General features: G+C 43.9%; 1 protein-coding gene across 18 annotated transcripts in view; it reads left to right on the top strand.

Annotated features, from left to right (window-relative positions):
* The window catches only part of SEC22C (SEC22 homolog C, vesicle trafficking protein), a 37,913-nt gene that overhangs the window by 16,036 nt on the left and 7,702 nt on the right, over positions 1 to 14,175 (top strand). For 8 of the 18 annotated variants that reach the window (XM_075144292.1, XM_075144298.1, XM_075144299.1 and 5 more), the window contains 2 exons: positions 251 to 316; positions 2,076 to 8,121. In XM_075144292.1, the coding sequence (XP_075000393.1) occupies positions 251 to 316; positions 2,076 to 2,276 (267 nt within the window). In that variant the 3' untranslated portion in view covers positions 2,277 to 8,121. Of the gene's footprint in view, positions 1 to 250; positions 317 to 1,871; positions 8,123 to 8,153; positions 8,251 to 8,368; positions 10,788 to 11,159; positions 14,133 to 14,175 lie in introns of those variants that run through there. The other 10 variants (XM_075144303.1, XM_075144302.1, XM_075144301.1 and 7 more) reach the window with 8 other exon arrangements.

Raw genomic sequence — 14,175 nt, 5'->3', positions numbered from 1 at the left:
GGGGGGAGAAAAAAGTGTCCTGATTGTGTGGTGGCACAGTTTTATTTAGCAAGAATTGTCACATAAGCCTCACCCAGTTCTTGGTATCTTGTTCAATGATATTGATCTTGCTGTTTAATACTGTTACAGTCAATCAGCATAAACTAGGATGAGAGATATTTAATGAAATACAGCGTTCTAAAATATCGAGCAGTACTTGCTAAAAACAATAGCTGATGTAGTTGTTTGTCACTTCTTTTAATCCAAACAGGAGGACCATGAAGGAATTGGAAATGTGATAGCTTTTTTTCTACCTTTTCTAGCCTGTGTTTTTCAGGTATGTTAACTGTAAATAAAATGCTTTCTGATTATTTTTATATTGTAATGTACAAGACAAAATAATTTTCAGCTAAGCAGAGGAACAGTTTGGTTTTTACTATCCTACCTAGGTGATTCCACTGAGGTATTCCAGTGAAGTGGCAGAAATACGGTTAAAGACACAATTTGACGCTTGGCAGATTGCAGTTGCAAGCTTTTTCAGTACTTTCATGTTTTGACATGCCAAATGGAGCTAAGTGTGATAAATAACTGCTAGCCCAAAGATGGTTTGTTTCCCAAAGGGGTAGACACGATGTCTTTCTGACAGTGGCAGACTTAGCGGTGGGCTTTTGTAGCATAACCACCTTGAAAGACTAAGGAAAGATAGGATAGCAAAGTTGTTGAAAATGTTCTAATTTACATTCAAAATTACTTTTAATTCTTGAGACAAATGTGGTTCCTGACTTGCTTAGATTTTTTTTTTCACATGGATTATTTTCTCTGTTGTCCTTATGCAGAAGAGTTTGAATGAGGAAAATACTATACGCTTGGTGGTGGTTCTTGAAAGGTTCCTTAAAATGCTTAAAACAGTGGTCCACAACCTTTAACTTGAGGGCAATAAGTTGTTTGCAAAATCTTCAATTTTCAGCCTGTCATCGCAGGGCGCTGCTGTAGTTGGGTTACTAGTTGGCAGAAGGAATAACGTAATGCCTACAGTGCATTCATTGCTTAGTACTGTTGCATTTGGCTAATGGTTTGGGGACCACTATCTGAAGACTTCTATTTATCTATGGTATTTAAATCTTGCAGAGAGGCTATTTATTGTATCATAATAGATACAATTTAGTGTCTTTCAGCTTTCTTATACCTCTGCTCACCTCTGCAGACCTTTAGGATGGAGGTAGTAATTTGGATCTAAATACTTGATGCAAGTCATTCTTCACAAAGAAAGGCTCTGTCCTGTTTTTTTCCAGTCAGTACCTGAAGCTATAGAAGCTAAATAAAGAAGAGTTCTCTCTCATCCTTTTGATCTATAGCAGTCATCTTCACAAAACACTTGTGCATAAATTTGAGCTCAAATGTGAAGTGCTTTCTACATGCTGATCTCTCCTTGTGTCATCAGCACAGTTGGAAACTGTGACCCTAAGTGAGAAAGCATGATCTGTTACTGCCTGAGTTAAAAAAGTAACTCTTCTGCCAGCACTTTGTGAGTTTTTAGTTTTCTCCTGTAAGTGTCGTTGCTCTTCACACATGCTTAGCAAATGGGTTCCACCTGTTCTGGAATTTAAAAAGAAAAAGAGCCTTAAACCCCAGCTAAACCTCTTAACAGAAATGATGGTCTTTCTACCAAGTCAAGTCTAGAGAATGAAGTCCTCTACTTATCCCAAGAACAAATATGGCAGAAGCAGATTTCGGTTTGCTGTTTTCCTGCTTCTGAGCCTTTGTCTTGCAAAAATCATAGGTGGTTTTTGAAACCTGGCTCAGCTTTCCGACTCCTTTTAATCCAGGCTGAGACAGGCAGGAGGGACACCGATTGTGCTGACAGACTTCTTTTGATATCTCTGCTTACCCAGTAGGGTCTGGGTTGAGGCCACCACTCCGGCTATTCTTGGAGGACCTTTCAACGCAGGAGTTGAAGGGAAGCTTGGAGCTTCTTAGTGATCACTGCAATGGCAGGCACATCCAAGCAGCATGGATGTGCAAGCAATTCCCAGCTATGTCTCTTGTCTGTATGTACATAGTTTAATGCTAACACTGTCTCTCTGGTCCTTTTGTAGTGTTACTTGTACCTCTTCTATAGCTCGGCAAGGAAAGTGAAGACGTTTGTACTCTTTTTCTCTGTTTGTTTATGCAACATTTATCTGTACGGATTACGGAACCTCTGGCAAATAGCCTTTCACATAGGAGTGGCATCTCTTTCTTCTTATCAGATATTGACAAGGCAACTTATGGAGAAACAGCCTGACTGCGGAGTATGAAAAAGACTTTGGGTTTGCTACTCTATTTTTACAACCTTTTTTGTATTAAACTGGCCAAAAATAGCCTGGATTTTTAAAGATTTGTGACAATGGTTATTGCAAGGAGGATATTTCAAAGCAACTTGAAATAAAGTAGGATACTGTAATCATGTCAAACATACAGTGAGGAATGTAGCTGTATTTAACATGGCATGTGGTAATTGTGCATGGTAGATTTTGTCAGGTGTCATCAACAGGTGGAGGTTCTCCTTACCATAAACAGGCTTTTACTCCTTGACTAATACCATCTAGACAGCATTTTGCCATTTATCTTACTGGCTGTGTAACAGTTTGCCAGGTCAATGTCTTGCCCTGCCAATGCTTCTGAAAATATTAAAATTGTATAGTAAAATGAAGATAAAATGGTGGGTAACATTTTTCTCTACAGAATTTGTTAAGCATTAAGATTCTTGGTAAATGTAAGTAAAGGAGTGTTTGCCGTAATTAGATAAGTTCAATATCTAATTGTTAGTGGGAAAAATTGTTAGGATGAGCTTCAGGGTAATTTTTCTAGGTTTTGAAGGAAAGGAAAAGGCTGTGGCTCTTTTAAAAACCATAAAGGCTATAAATATCTCCTGGCTAAACAGCGCATCGTAGTTAAGAATGTGCTCATTGGTTAATTGCAAATATGCTTGGGGCAGCATAAAGTAAACCAAGTGAATATAAGTGATCTTTCAGCTCAAATGGCCTTTATTTTCTTGGTTAAGGTCACTCTTAGTATAAGGGTAATTCTGTTTGCTTGGTCTGTATGGATAATAAATCTTCCAAGTCTACTTACGACAGGCCACTAACTCCTTCACCTTTTTTTAAAAAAAATGTATAGCTGGTGAGTAGAAAGTCATTTCCAGTAATGGAAAGCAAGAGCAGGTTCTCTTTATTATATAAAACACCTTTAGTTAATGGTGCTGAGTTCTTACACTAAGGTGAATTTATGAGTGTGCACTTTTGAATATAGTACTTAAGAGCTGAAATTCTTAACCCCTGCTGCACTGGGTATTCTTGTATGTAATGTATTGAGGTGCATATGGGCATTTTAGAACATATAGGAATAATTTAGGCTGTCTGTTTAAAAAAATGCATAGCATTTTGATGCAGCTGTCCTTGAAGGGTTGTAGAGACTCAAACTGAGAAGATGTAGAGAACTGTAGGTGTGTTATTCTGTAAGTATGGTCCTAGATTTTCTTTTTATTTTTTTCTTAGGAAACTGTTTTCTGGTCGCCCCATTTCTTCCACCAGACATCTCTCACCAAAGATTTATTTTCCTCTTACATTGTCTCTACCTCTAGTGGTTGCAAAGAGATTAACATGATGCAGAGTCGTCATACTGAGTTTGCAGAAATGCTTAACAAAAGTACTTCATTGCACCTTAGTGAATTTTCCTGAAATCTCATGATGCAAACACGAGTATCAGTGGACAACTAGACCAGAAACCTGTCGTGCTGTACCTTAGAAGCACTTCTGTGATGCAGCTGACTGCAACAATGGCACCAACAGACAGCCCATTACAACCTGAACAGTTTCTAGGACACCAAGAGACTTGGTGCCAGAGCTTTTTCCAGTAGTAAAATGTAGGTATTTCTCTTCTATCCCATGTTAGCCCATTTGCTGTAACAATAGCGTAATGAAATCCTTTCAACTGTGAGGAATAGTCTAGTAGGAATGACTGAGGAATATTTTAGCCAGCCAGTTAAGACGACAGCTAGAGCTGTGTGCCATAAGGGAATACTCTTCTATTATAAGGGAGTGGATTAAAATTGTTTGTCATTACCCCAGTTTTCTGCCAGAGTCTAAGTGCAGAAATGAAGACAGAATTCAACCGTTGACCTTAAGACACCCAGATGACCCCACAGATATGGGGGTTTTAGTACTGGCAAGCTTTAAGTTTTCATGCTGTTCAGTCCCAGTTTTACTTGTCAAGGTACTCTTCGAGTACTCTTAGAGACTGCAGGGAATTAAGCCATGAGTTTGGATTACAAGTTAAAAAAAAAAAAATCTGAAAAAAGGATACCCCAAAGATCTGATACTAGAAACTTAACATTTGTTAAGGGTACTGGATCTGATGACTCTGTTTTCCAGGAGCATAAGCTGGGTATCAGCCCACTGGGTTACCATGGGGAATCATCCTGTGGGGAAAAGATGAAGCATTTTACACTACAGGTAGACAAAACTTTGTGAAAAAGACCTTAGTGATATGTCCCAACTCCCTGCTCCTACTCTTTTAGCCTCAATCTGGCCAAAGAGTCCAAAAAAGCTTTATTGTTTCTCAGTAGGCTTGGATATAGCCTGCTATAGCTTAAGGCATGCAGAGCATTTACCAATGGGGGCAAGGGGCCAGTGAACCATTATCTGCTTTTTATTCCTCATCCTTGTATTGAGCTGATTGGAAGAAACTGTACTGTTCCTGGTGCTTCCCAAGCATCTGACTTTGCTTTATCATAAAACAAATACATCCCTGTGACAGGTGATGTTAGCAACAGCTCTGCAATAAGAGTGGTAGAACAAGGTGTATAAATAGCTTGTAATTAACATAATTAGAGTGGATAAAGATTAAATTCAGTTTTTGTTTAATATTTTCTTTTTCCTGAAAATGTTTCAGCAAAAGCAAACAAAACCAGTTGGTTCAATTCTGCCTTTGTGTAAATTTTTTTGTTTGTTTGTTTTGCTTTGTGGATTAGGTGGAGGATGCAACTAGATCTTTTCTACTAAATGAACAAAGCTCTGGTTTGCTGTTAGTCTTAATCCCTTTGCAACCTTTCTTTTTCCCCCTGTAATATGTATAAACCATGTTAAGGAATCTACGTGGATTAATACGTGTGTGTTAGTATCTGCGCACTTTGTAGGTTTGGATTGTGATTCAGGGGTGAGGCAGAGCACGCACAGTTTGACCTATATTTTTTTTTTTTTTTAATGTTAGTATTTTGAATGGCTTCTATATCTGTATGGTATTTATACAGTTAAACTTCTGGTGAAACAGCAAGAGGAATAGAATAGTTTACATTGATCTCAGTGCTTTAAGATTTAATAAAAAAGAATGACTTGCAGTTTAAGTACATGAAATTTGACTCATAACGTGGGATTATGCCTGTGTTGAATCAAATCCCCAAACAGGAATCCATCCCTTTTTGTTCGATTTTAAACTGTTTAATGTAGTTTGAATTCCATCTCCTCAATTCTGTCAGTTTTCAAGATAAGTCTTTTGGAAACCCTTTTCCTTGCCCAGCAGCTCAGCACAAGAAAATTGGCAAAGAATAAACTTCATTAATTTCAAGATTTGCAGTGCTTAGTCACTTTATGAAGCTGATCATTTTCTGTGGGTTTTTGGTTTTTGTTTTTTTTTTTTTTTCTTCCTCCCAAAGACCTGTTAAGTTTATAGACAGTGGGCTGGTACCTTTTTAGACATTTTTGCACTGTATTAATAATTAAAGCTGTGTAAATGTGTATAAAATCATTTTGCATGTATATGTATATATGTACATATATCTAATAAATGGCTTTTTTGTAATGGTTGTCTTCATTTCTAGTTTTGAAATAGCTGAGTATATTGGAAACAAGGTAGATCATCCATTTCATTTTCGTATGCATCTTTAGTGTTTCATGTGGCAGTGGCCAAAACATTTAAAAAATAAGCTTGATTCTTCTCTTTAGCAAATAGCTTCAAAATCAGAGTGATTTCAAATGCTGTCATAGTGCATGCTGGGTTGCATGGGGTCTCTATGTAAAGAAATACCTGTATGAAATCATGGTGGCTTTCTCTGAGATAGTGTGCTCTCTGATACCTGAGTTCACACTGATGCTTTTTGTTCAGGGGGATTTAGGCAGGATTTTTATTCCCTCATCTACACACTGTGAAGAGTCACTGATTCATCTCCTGAACTGTATAAATATATTTATGAATATGTATATAGAAACTTGCTTATCCAAGCAACAGATTGCAGCAGGCTCTGACATAATCTCTTTGTAGCTTTAACAGTCTTGCTCTTTACTTTCAAAGACCGTGTTATATGGCTTTTCCTCCAAAACTTGCATTTTGGAGTGTTGAAGTATGTGAAGTAAGATGTAACATGATCCCGTAAGTTCTTTTCCAGCTGCTTGGCAGTGAGTAATGGAGATTTTGCAGATTGCTGTTAGATTTTCAGCCTAGTCTCTTAATGGAACTGGGCCTATTAGTTGGTCCTACCAGACAGCCCCTGCTAACAGCTTATGGACTTTTTTTGGCCAATTTGAGCCACCTTTCATACAGGCTCTGAAAACACTGCTTCATCAGGCGTTGTAGAAATGAATGACTTTAGGCGACAGAAAATGTAGCATTCCCCCTGTCTGAATGTGTTGGGTTGAGGTATCGACGAATGTGCTTTGGGAGAGTGATGCTTTGAATGGCAGGACTCATAGAGGACCCCGCCTAATCAGGAACCGAAGAATCAGGTAAAAATCAAAAAGCTGGAAGAAATCAGGCTTGTGGAACTACTGGTTTCTTCCCATTTTTCTGCTCCCTGGTCCTCCACAGGAATGATACCTAGATATCTACCTAGAGCTTAGATTTAAACTAGAAGAGGGTAGATTCAGGCTAGGTATAAGGAAGAAATTTTTTACGATGAGGGTGGTGAAACCCTGGCACAGGTTGCCCAGAGAGGTGGTAGATGCCCCATCCCTGGAAACATTCCAGGTCAGGTTGGACGGGGCTCTGAGCAACCTGATCTAGTTGAAGATGTCCCTGCCCCACGGCAGGGGGGTTGGGCTAGATGACCTTTAGAGGTCCCTTCCAACCCAAACCATTCTATGATTCTGTACCTGTAGCAAAAGCAAAGCATGATGGGTAAAGGGCTGGGTTCTTCCACTGGTTTCCAATGTGTCAAAAGTGAAATCTCTTTTAATCCCTGAGGCTTATTCTTTATTAAGAAGGCAGTTGTGGGTAAAGCGGATCCGGGAGAACTGCAAATTCTTTAGCGTTGCTCTTCTGCTTTAAAGATACGCCCCACTCCCTGCCTTGACTTGGCCTTTCAGCCTCGGAGCTCGCTCGGCTGCTGGCTTGCGGCACGGAGTCGTCAGCAGTGGGTTTGAGATAGTTACAGTGCTGCAGCACTCATTGCCACGCTCAGCAGAGGAAGGGAGAAGCCCGTGCGTGCCCTTGTAATGAGGAAAGAGGCAGAACAGTGGGTGGTGCGGACGGTGGGTGGGAATGAGCAAAGGCTGATGGCGGGCGAGGGAGGAGAGAGCCTTAATCTTCTGAACTGCTCTGCCCTTTGAAATCTAGTTGTTATTTTTGTTCTGTAAATAAATGATTGCTCAAAGCGTGTTTCTTCTCAAGATGCGAATAGAGAAGAACAGCAGTCTTTCCCTTTTTTTCTGAGGTGAGGGGAGAAAGCAATTATAACTCCCTTCTTCTTTTGAAGATGCTGATAAAAGGAGGTGGGAGGATCAGAGGGTCCCTGTGCCAACAGAGGAACAACTCCTAAGGTGATAGAAATACATGGTTTTATTTTAAACAAAGTAACTCAACTTCTGCTGTGTGCTGACTTTCAAATGTGACCTAATTGCATGTAAAAACTGTTTGGGGGAGGAAGGAAACAGTGGCCACAAGAAAAAGAGCAGCTCTGTCTTCAAACGTGTTACCTCCTCGTGATGCTGGCTGGCTCAGCTCTTGCGGCCGAGGCCGCTCTTGGAACAAGCTCAAAACCAGGGGCAGGCAGGAGGTGGGGACAGCTGAACAGTCTCTCTCGAGCGGTGTTTGCTTTTAAAAGCCATCGACCACACGTCTTAACCTCAGCAGCGAGGTGCCTCTGCTGAGGGTGCAGGCTGAAGGGGCCAGAGGCTTTATTCCACGCCTGTTGGCTTTTACAGGTACCTCCTGGTTGTCTGCAAATAAATCTTTGCTAAAGGTATGACCTTTTGGAAAACATTTTGGGAAGAAGAAATATCATGTCGGCAGGAAATGAAGGTGTGTTTGAGCTCCCTGGGGAGGGTTGGAAATTAATCCTCTTCCCTTCAGTCTTGCTTTTCCAAAAGACTTAACGAAGTGGTATTTTTATCTTTGACCACTTGCTGGCAAAACCGAGGACCTTGGAGTGGGAGTGAACAGTATCTGCTACGTTTTCCCATGCTGCAAATGTGTAATGTCATGCGACTCTTCCTCGGGCGCTTCAGGAAGGGCTGTTCAAGGAGAGAAGCTGTTAACTCTGCAGGTGGGTGAACAGATAAAAGGTAATACCCCTTCCCTTGGGCCTGCCCCCCGCCAGATGTGGTAGTAGCTCTTTTTTGCCGAATTATGGTGGTGAGTAACAGCATGAGCTTGAGCTCATGCATGTCTTGGATTGGTTTAAGCTAATTTTTAATCAGGAAGATGCAGCTAAAAGGGGAGGTGTCTCCCCATCCCTGAGGCTGCGGGTCTTTCCCTCGAGTCGTTTTTTCAAGCCCTAGGAAGGCTGATCCAGGCTGCTTGGAAGAACCATTTTAAAAGTAATTAAATGGTAACAAAGAGCCCTTAAAAGTCTTTGCTTTCTGTTCCCATTTAAACTATATGATAAGCAAAACACAGAAACATGTAAAATTCCCTTTGGTGCAATAAATGTCATTTGATATAAGAACGGTAAGAAAGGCTTGAAATAACGACCATTAAAATGTAAAGCACCAGTCAGTATAGCATGACATACGGCTGCGGAGGGCTGAGATTTATTCTTTCATTATGCAAGGAAAGACATTAACATACAAAATCCCTTATTTCATGGGCTCTTGTAAGGAAACACTAAAAAGCAATTATGCGGAAAGTTCAACTCTGAAATACATCAGTGCCCATCGGTATGCACCACGCAAAACAAACACGAGGCCTTCTCCTGGGAGGTGCCACCTCCTCCTACCTGCTTGGCCTTGAGCGAGAGCTAAGGGCACAGACCTCCCGGCATGATCGGCCCCAGGCTGCTCCTATTTGCCTGCTGGATGAGGCCAAAAAACCCAAGTCAAGCTGCAGCGAAGGTGCCAGGCGTGCTGAATAAGCCCGTGCACGGCACGTCAGGCTTTCAACAGCAGAGCGCCCTGCGTTTAATGGGATACGGCGTGCCCTGGCCCAAGGGGAATAAATGCTGTCCTCAGAAGATCTGGCAGGACAACCACAGCCGCTGAGCGCGGTTCTGGCTGGCGGGGATTGCAGTGGCTCTGCCTCACCCTGGGTTTTGCTATCTTCACGTATCAGGTGTGACCTGAATCTAGCATCAGGCTTCCCTGCAGGACAAAGCAGAAGTTGGGCGTATCTATCATAGAATAGTTTGGGTTGGAAGGGACCCTTAAAGATCATCTAGTCCAACCCCCCTGCTGTGGGATCTACTGTGAGCATAGCCAGGAACTCGGGCATCCTTCCAGAAGATGGGTCTCCTCCCAAGGCAGTGCCTTTCACCTGCACACAGGTCTCATTTAAGACTCTTGAGAGACGTTCAGATGACACGGAGCAGGAACCTCCGATGCTTGAGACATGTCAAGAGCTGGCAGCGTAGTCAAGCTGGGTTGCTGGTTTGCACTCGCAAGCCAAAATTCCTGTGTTGGTATTGAAGCTTCTGCTTTGCGTCTAGCCCATTCGTACCTAAGTCATAGTGTCATTTTTCTCCTCTTTCTTTGAAGCTTCTCACTGAGGCTGGCTTGCTCTGCGGATGCTGGGGTCGGAGGGAGGTGAGAAGCAGCAGCGCTTTGTGCTCTGATGGTTAATACACTAAACCGAGCAGGGAGAAGCCTTGCTGCCTCCATTCCCAGCACTCACGTCTCCGTGGCTGTTCCCTACGCTCACAGAGGATTTCCCGATCCTCCCAAGCACGAGCGGGTACATAGCAAGGAGTATTTGGATTTAAAATAAAAAATTTGAAACAATCTTCAATGTTACTTCTTGAGCTTTCTGCTTCTCTCCCTTGCAGGCACTGGGAGGCACCAGCGTACAAGCTAACGCTGCGCGCCCAGGCTGGGAGGGAAGCCAAGCAGCTGACTCAGGGAACCTGCCAATTTTTTTTACCTGCTTCTACGAATGCTACGGTTCTCCCAGTAGATTTTGCTTGGGATTCATGAAACGGAGATAAAACACCCTGGAGACAGTAGGAGGATCGCTTCAGGGCTGCAAATCCACTTACCTAGCTAGGCTGGAACCAATTTGTCAAAAGCAAAGTCACCGCAGCTTCTTTTTTTGTCTCGCTAGTCTTTAAGGAACAAAGCATCGTTCTTTGTGCTAAATATTGGCGCTCTTCGTCTGAGCATCGGGGCTTTGTTCTCGGCCTGAGGGATTGGGGAAGAGACTGGAGGGTTTCTGAGAGAAGAAACCAGCGGCATAATTACCGAGAAGTCTGAGGCATACATGCATACATTTCTGGTACTTAATCCATCTGCGGTAACTGCTTGGAAAGTCAGATGGAAAAGGATTTGAGGCAAAACCTTGTTTCCGAAAGTCTGCTAATAAATGGGCAAAGGATGATGCTGCCCTTTGCTGTGAAGAGGGGTAGGAAGGTGGGGTACGGGGGTGGCAGCGGGCAGCTCTGGCGGTGGTGGGGGTGGAGGACACGTAGGGTTGCATCTAGGCAGGACACGTAGGGTTGCATCTAGGCAGGACCTCAAACCTTGCTGTCTGGCCTGGGGCGTATCCCGTAAGCCAGTGCTGGTCAGCTGGAGCTGACCGAGATCACCAGGCTGCTTCCAGTGACCAAACTGGGTTCGAGAGATGTTTTGCCGGTGCTGAAAGGGACCTCGCAGGATCCCGTTAGTCCTTCCTCCTTCCCAGCAGCGTGTGCTATGCCATTAACTTGTTTTTATAACGACCACATCTTCCTCCTGCCTTTTTTGCTGGCAGCAGTGCTGATCTCTGTATTCCCTCCTCCACAGTGGCCGGGGAAATTGGACAGGTGTGAAGAAGAAACTGGACCGACCTCACCGCAAGCCTACGCGTACCAGCACACTGGAGAGGGCAGCATGGAGACGTAAAGGATAAATGGAGGAAAAGGAGGCAGGGAAGAAGAGGAACCAGGACACGTGGGACTGCAGGCTAGACTGCACCCTGGTTGCGTCTGCTCCAACGTCATCCTAATCTCCAAGATACCTGAGGTGCCCCGGGTCCGTGGAGGGAGAGGTGACACTGGGTGCTTCTTCCTGGAGAAACCTGCGCATTGACAAGAGGAGGTGACACAGCTCAGGCTGGGCCAGGTAAACAGGATGGATTTTATCCGGCTTAGTCTCACAGTAAATTTGCTGCCGTTGAGAGGTGAAGGGGAGCTGCCTGGCTGGGGAGGAGAGTCCTGTTGGTATCTACCAGTAGTTACCTACTTCTGGTATCACTGTGTGGTCAGGAATAAAATTCTTTCCCAGCCGAAAATACTAGGCTTTTTCAGCAATTTTTTCCCCTGTAGTTTTTTTTTTTTCAAATCTCTTTCTGATCCTTTCATGGAGAGTGACCGGCTGTCATGCACCGTGTCTTCACTGGCAAAGAGAGGGGCCGTTCTCAGAAGGCAGCTGGTACCAGGTACCATCCTCCTGCAAAGGGGACAGCTGCAGCTTTAACGCTTGTTAGAAAACCCCCAAGCTCCCAAGTGCGCTCGGGCACCGTGTGGATTGTACAGGTTTACCTGCTGGTGCCGTGCTTGGAAACCACCTGCCAGCTTCCTCTGAAAGGATCGTGGCCGTCATTGGGGATTGCTGGCTGGAGCAATGGCAAGTCAGGCGATAGCAGAGACGTTGCTCTTTCCTGGATGAGGAGCAATGAAGGTGCCCGAGTTCCCTGTGGGAATTATTCCCTTTGGGAACAGCCATGGGAGGCTTTCTGTGAGCCAGGAATATCAGTACCACCTGACGTCCTCTGCAGTGGCTTAGACACAAGCAGAACCAAACTCCCGGGTCACTGACCGAACAAGACCATTCTCCATCGTGACGCAGCTCAGACAGCTCCCCGGTGTTTGCTCACCGTGTTTAACCAGGAACAATAAAAACTGTAATTGCCAGTTGATGTCTAAACAAGAACTCAGCTCTGGAAGGGAATTCGTCACAAACTGGAACGAAAGCCGTGCCCGCCGCCACCTCCCAAAGGCATTTCAGAGAGGGATGCTTTCTACTCACCTGGACAGACACCTCCGTCCTTCGGAGGAACGAGTTAGCTGGAGGGCTGCCAAGCAAACCTCCTCCTTTGCCGCTGTTTGGAAACTGGATTCTCAACCATTAGAGGCTGATTTTAACCTCTTCTGCATCGGCTTCGCTGCGTTGTTTTGGCATCAGCTTTAGCGCTGATAATTCTCTCTTGTCCCTGGCCTTTTTTTGTCACAGCAGTGATTTGTGCAATGTCCCTTGGAAACGATCTGACAAGACGTGGTCATTGCATGATCAGTGGGGGGCTCAGATCCTGCTCTGCACCCCTATTTGGCGCTGGTGAGATTGCACCTAAAATACTGAGTCCAGTTGGAGCTCTTCAATCCAAAAGGAATGTGGAGAAACTGGAGAGGATCTGGTGAAGGGACATCAGGATGCCAAGGGGCAAAAGCCCGTGATCTACAAGGAGAGGTCAGGGAGCTGAGTTTGTTGAGTCTTGAGAAGAGGCTAAGGGGCAATCTGATGGTAGCCTACAACTGCACTTGGGGGAGTCACAGAGATATGGATCTAAATTCTTCTTAGTAGCACAAAATATATATGAAGCAACCTGTTGCAGCTTGGGAGGTTCAGGTTGGACACTAGATAAAAATCCCACTTTTCCAGGAGGGGAGTGTGGCTCTCAACAGGTCACATAGGTTGGGGTTTCTCCATCCCCAGAGGCCATCACATCTTTGCTGGGCAAAGCCATAACCGATGTGAACTAGCGTTGGTGTCAGTTCTGCCTTGAGCAGAAGGTTGGACTAGATGTCCCTTCCAACCACCATCTCTGTGATTTTACAAACCTGCAGCATACTGTGATTTAGGGTTCTGGATGCTGCTTAGCTGCTTCACAATGGTTAGGTCTTAAATTAACATAATATTAATCCCCACCAATAACCCTAAATCAAATTGACCTCCCTGAAGGCTCTCTTGCTTTAAATCGAACATTAACGTAATTTAGAAAGAGCAGGAAGGCTTCACAGGGTAATTTGAGGACATTTTTATCATTTCACGTGCGCATCGTCTGGCTGTCCTGTGGTGGTGAAACAGAGGACCTTACGCATGCAGAACAGAACGTTACGGCAGCGGGGAGCGAATTCACCTTGTGTTGGAATGCTGCTGACTTGCAGCACATCAGATTTATGACTTACGATACGATCTGAGGGGATTGCTTTTGCTTTAATGATTTTGCTTCCTGTTTAGAAAGGTGACCTTATGTGCTGGTAATGAAGCAGCATAATTACACATAGATTATTATTTAAAGTTGCCTCAACTATTTTAAAAAAAAAAAAAAGACCATTTTTTTTCTGGCCGCTGTCCCTACATCATTTTCCCCAGTTATCAGGAATCTGACTTAATGAACTTCCAATTTACATGTTTATAATATGTCTCTGGGAGAGTTACAATAACCTGGCAACACCAGTGCCTTCCCCAAACGGGATTCAAGGTTGTTGTGGTTTATGCATGGGAGAAACGTGGTGGTGTTCCCATGCCCTAAGGTAATTATTTTTTTCTGATGGTTGAGACACATCAGCCTCCAAAAAAGACCCAAACGTGCTTTGTACCAGAGACCTACATGACTATATCTGCTGGAGGGTAGGAAGGCTTTGCAGAGGGACCTGGACAGGCTGGATCGATGGGCTAAGGCCAACTGTATGAGGTTCAACAAGGCCAAGTGCCGGGTCCTGCACTTGGGTCCCAACAACCCCAGGCAACGCTGCAGGCTTGGGGAAGAGTGGCTGGAAAGCTGCCCGGAGGAAAAGGACCTGGGGGTGCTGGTTGACAG

Source organism: Calonectris borealis, chromosome 2 (assembly GCF_964195595.1).
Source record: "Calonectris borealis chromosome 2, bCalBor7.hap1.2, whole genome shotgun sequence".
Taxonomy (NCBI): domain Eukaryota; kingdom Metazoa; phylum Chordata; class Aves; order Procellariiformes; family Procellariidae; genus Calonectris; species Calonectris borealis.
Note: the sequence above shows the minus strand (reverse complement) of the source record. Positions and strands in the feature narration are given on the sequence as shown.